The sequence below is a fragment of the Phragmites australis genome, chromosome 10 (assembly GCF_958298935.1).
Source record: "Phragmites australis chromosome 10, lpPhrAust1.1, whole genome shotgun sequence".
NCBI classification, from domain to species: Eukaryota; Viridiplantae; Streptophyta; class Magnoliopsida; order Poales; family Poaceae; genus Phragmites; species Phragmites australis.
In genome coordinates this window covers 28484685-28489673 of record NC_084930.1, presented here as the reverse complement: position 1 = coordinate 28489673, position 4989 = coordinate 28484685, and the positions used below count along the sequence as shown (strand labels likewise).

General features: G+C 52.7%; 1 protein-coding gene across 1 annotated transcript; it reads left to right on the top strand.

The window, feature by feature from the left end:
• Positions 1-535: 535 nt before the first annotated feature.
• On the top strand, positions 536-4679 carry LOC133930580 (soluble starch synthase 2-3, chloroplastic/amyloplastic-like). The gene is made up of 8 exons (XM_062377253.1): positions 536-1025; positions 1137-1767; positions 1860-1924; positions 2206-2283; positions 2384-2494; positions 2585-2629; positions 2928-3101; positions 3333-4679. Exons 1-8 carry the CDS (start codon positions 759-761, stop codon positions 4287-4289), a joined length of 2328 nt encoding a protein of 775 aa, XP_062233237.1. The 5' UTR covers positions 536-758; the 3' UTR covers positions 4290-4679.
• Positions 4680-4989: the final 310 nt, after the last annotated feature.

The window sequence follows — 4989 nt, the reverse complement described above, 5'->3', positions numbered from 1 at the left end:
GTGCACGAACGCGACAATGAACACGTGGTTGGCCAGTGCACCGGGGTATGGCCGAGCAGCGAAATATGACGAAGAACGGCCATCTCCAAATCCATCAAACAACGAAGGACTTCACTTGTGGTTGAAGGTGAAGCCGTCTCTTTCTTTACCTTGATATGAGAAGACCTTCGAGTCTTCTCTGGTTGTTGTGGTGGTGGTGGCAGATCAGTTTTTTTTGCTTCTGTGCTGTGAATGCTCAGTGTTTGAGGCTATGTGCCGATGACGTGTTAGAATAGGACTGTAGAGAGACAGTAGATAGAGAGATTGAGAGAATGAAAACTCTATTTACTGATAGATGTTGTTTATATATCTACACGCTGAATGGATGGCAGTTTGGTTGTCTCTCTAAAAGATGTCTTTACATTTACTAACTGCCAATTAAATAGTTAATTAATTCCATACTTATTTGAAAAGAGTGTCGGGTTCATAACAAAAATCATGGTGACTTTGACGGCAGATGATCTGGTTGCCAAAGGGACGGCTCGCTCCTCGTGCGCCGTCCGCTTTTTCTCCTGCCGCAAAGCGCGAGCAAACAACGCGAGGCCGTTCCGTGCCATCGTGCTCCTCGTGGTCATCCCCTGGGTCCCACTCGTGCAGGACTCGTCACACTCCAGCGCTCACACTCGGCCGCGCTCCCACTGCGCGCTCCCCCGTGCGCGGCGATCTCCTCGGCGAGCTCCCTCGCAGCGACCCCCTCCCCCCCCCCCCCGGATCCCGCCATGTCGTCGGCTGCCTCCACCTTTCTCCTCGCGCTCGCGTCCGCCTCCCCCGGGGGCCGCAGGCAGGCCAGGGTCGGCTCCACGCCGTTCCACGACGGCGCGAACCTGAATTTCCGGTTCTGGGCGCCGCCGCGCGCGCCTTGGGGTGCGACGCTTGTGCGCGCGGGGGCTGGGGACGGGGGCAAGGGCGCGGCGCCGGAGCGGAGGGGCGAAGCCGCTTCTTCGGCCAGGAGGCAGCCCCGCGCCCGGCGCGGCGCTGGCAAGGCGGTTAGTTGGTCGATGCCTACACCTCGAGATCGATCGTCATCGTGTACGAGGTTTTCCGCTTTCTGCTCGTGCGTTTGTTTGAAACCGACGCTTCGTTTGCGCGCCGTGCAGGTCGCGAAACGGAAGGACCCCGTCCAGCCGGTCGGCCGTTACGACACCGGAACGGGCGACGCAGCGAGAGGAGGCGGGGCGTCCGTGCCGGCGCTGGTGCCGAAGCAGGACACCGCGGCTCGTTTGGCGAACCAGAACGGCGCGTCGGCAGGCGGTGAGAACAAATACATCGTCGCCGCGCCGCCTGCGAACATAGTGAAGTTCCCAGCTCCGGGCTCCGGCGTGATCCTTGCCTCCGGAGACATGACGCCGGGTACTATCGTCCCAGGCCCGAAGCAGCCGCCACCCCTGCCGTCCGGGACAAACTTTGTGTCGCCGGCTTCTGTTCCCAGGTCTGACACCGGTGGCAATGTGGAATGTGCAGAGGAGAAAGGAGCACAGGCTGTTGTTGACGTTCCAAAGCCAGAGGCGCCTTCTACCCCTGCGCCTGCGGTACAAGAAGCCGCTTGGGATTTCAAGAAATATATCGGTTTCGACGAGCCTGCTGAAGCGAAGGATGATGACTGGGCTGTTGCAGATGGTGCTGGGTCCTTTGAACATTCCCAGAACAATGATTCCGGCCCTTTGGCCGGTAAGAATGTCATGAATGTGATCATGGTGGCCGCTGAATGTTCTCCCTGGTGCAAAACAGGCATGAACATTACTGTTTGTGATTTCGTTCGGTGCTGCTATCCATTTCAGATTACTTAAATTACTCATATGAACAACTGCCACTTTATATAGGTGGTCTTGGAGATGTTGTTGGATCTTTGCCCAAGGCTTTGGCGAGAAGAGGACATCGTGTGATGGTAGTGCCTTTCACGCTTTTGTTTCGGTTATCTGTTTCTGCAGCATCTTACAGATTTTATCATTTGATTAATATATATGTTCAGATGTACATAGTTGGATGCAATGCAAGGTAGACTAGATTTTTGTGTACGCGACCAACATGATTTAATATGCGTTCATATTTTTAGATGACAAACATCTGAAACCTTGACCATGCTCCATTACAGTTTAAGGTAGTCTGAGTGGACATATATTGTTGATTTGCTTTAACATGATTAGGCTTTGCTTGTTTCAATCTTAGGTAGTAGTACCAAGGTATGGGGACTACGCAGAAGCCCTCGATGTAGGAATCCGAAAATACTACAAGGCTGCAGGACAGGTATGCAAACCTTGCAATCAAAGGGGATTTTTGGCATTGGAAATGCTAAGGCCTAAGGTCATAATACTTCAATTTACTAAGCTTTTGCTTTGGCTTGAAGGACTTGGAAGTGAAATATTTCCATGCATATATCGACGGAGTAGATTTTGTGTTCATCGATGCCCCTCTCTTCAAGCATCGTCAGGATGACATCTATGGGGGGAGCAGACAGGTGAAGCTTTTTTTTTCCCACTGGATTGGTAATATAGGAAGATCTAGCCAACGCCTGTTGATTGAGATACGATTCTCCATTTTCTTTCAGGAAATTATGAAGCGTATGATTTTGTTCTGCAAGGTTGCAGTTGAGGTATCCTCTGGGAATTTCACACATGTTCATAGAACTTGCTAAGGTTGTCATATATGATACATAATTTGACTGATAAGCTCATCTGTTGCACCTACAAACGGTCTTTTGTGATCTTGGTCATTACGATCCTAATACATGCATGATAGCCCATGTAATTCATGTTATTTCAATATTTCATTTATTTAGCTAGGCATTGTTCGGTTGTGTACTTGAGTAACGTGACTATACTGTTTTGGTACTGGAAACGGCATTTCTTTAAAACTATGTACTGTCTAATATGTGCCTCCATATTTTCCAGGTTCCATGGCATGTTCCATGCGGCGGTGTGCCTTACGGGGATGGCAATTTGGTGTTCATTGCAAACGATTGGCATACTGCACTCCTCCCTGTTTATCTGAAGGCATATTACAGAGACCATGGATTGATGCAATACACTCGCTCCGTTGTGGTCATACATAACATCGCTCACCAGGTCTTTTCCTTCTAATCATGAATTTTCTGTACCGTTGCTGCGTTCTTTTTTAAAGAAAAACATAAAATGGTTTAGTACTAATGCTAACGATTGTATATGGAAGGTTACTGAATAATGGCATGCTCAATCTGTCAATCGTCTGTTTCAGATTTTCAGTCAACTATTGTTTTTGGTCGGTTCTCAACTAGACTGAAGTTTTCTCGACCCTAATGATTCCCCTCTGGTATGTAGGGACGTGGACCTGTAGATGAATTCCCGTACATGGACTTACCTGAACACTACCTCGACCACTTCAAGTTGTACGATCCCGTCGGCGGCGAGCACGCCAACATCTTCGCCGCAGGGCTGAAGATGGCTGACCGGGTAGTCACCGTCAGCGGAGGCTACCTGTGGGAGCTGAAGACGGTGGAAGGCGGCTGGGGCCTTCACGATATCGTCCGGTCAAACGACTGGAAAATCAACGGCATCGTGAACGGCATCGACCACCAGGAGTGGAACCCCGAGGTGGACATTCACCTGCGCTCCGACGGCTACACCAACTACTCCCTCCGGACGCTGGACGCCGGCAAGCGGCAGTGCAAGGCGGCCTTGCAGCGGGAGCTGGGCCTGGAGGTGCGCGACGATGTGCCGCTGCTCGGGTTCATCGGGAGGCTGGACGGGCAGAAGGGCGTGGAGATCATCGCGGACGCGATGCCGTGGATCGCGGGGCAGGACGTGCAGCTGGTGATGCTGGGCGCCGGGCGCGGCGACCTGGAGCGCATGCTGCAGCACTTCGAGCGGCTGCACCACGACAAGGTGCGCGGGTGGGTCGGGTTCTCGGTGCCCATGGCGCACCACATCACCGCGGGCGCCGACGTACTCCTGATGCCCTCCCGGTTCGAGCCGTGCGGGCTGAACCAGCTCTACGCGATGGCGTACGGCACCGTCCCCGTGGTGCACGCCGTCGGCGGGCTCAAGGACACGGTCGCGCCATTCGACCCGTTCGGCGACGCCGGGCTCGGGTGGACGTTCGACCGCGCCGAGGCCAATAAGCTGATCGAGGCGCTCGGGCACTGCCTCGACACGTACCGGGACTACAGGGAGAGCTGGAGGGGCATCCAGGCGCGCGGCATGTCGCAGGACCTCAGCTGGGACCACGCCGCGCAGCTCTACGAGGACGTCCTCGTCAAGGCCAAGTACCAGTGGTGAACCCGGGCTCTCCATCGATCGGCCGCGCGACTTCTGCAGGTGTTGTTTCCCCGGTTTGATCCATGCTCATTGCGAATTCGACGGCCTCGATGAAGAACATCAGATGCAACGCGGCGGTGGTGTGGCCGCAAAGTAGCGCCGGTGGCGTCCGAAAGCGAGAGTGGGAGGTAGTGTGCTGAGATGTGTGCTTGAGGTGCTGCTTCCGATTGGTTCGTACTTCTACCTCATGTTCAGTAGGGGAGGTATGGAAGTATGCATTTTTGCTGATACACTGGATGCCAACTTGATAAGTGTAGCTGCTATGTCCGTTGATAGAATGTTACTTCTCATCGAGTGACAGCTAGCTGTCGTCATGTCTGATGGATGAGTTTGAGCATGTGGTGCAACCTATATGTTTGGTACTTTGGTTAAGTTGTGCCATGCAAAAACAGGTATGGTTCAAGGCCCAAATGGTCTCAAATCTGAAACTATAAATCGAAACGAATGACAAGGTCAACATCTTTGAGGTGATCAAGTTCAACATACACTACACCGTGCATCAATCACTGGACCACTCTTTTCATTGTGCCACGCCACTATTTTTTGTTGCTTTTCCTAGGCTTCAGCTGACCAATTTTTTGCCTCCTTACACTCGATAGAGATGTGCACGTGTAGTAAGGTTTTGGTCTGGGAGGTGCTTCTCACGCTTAGACGGAAGCCA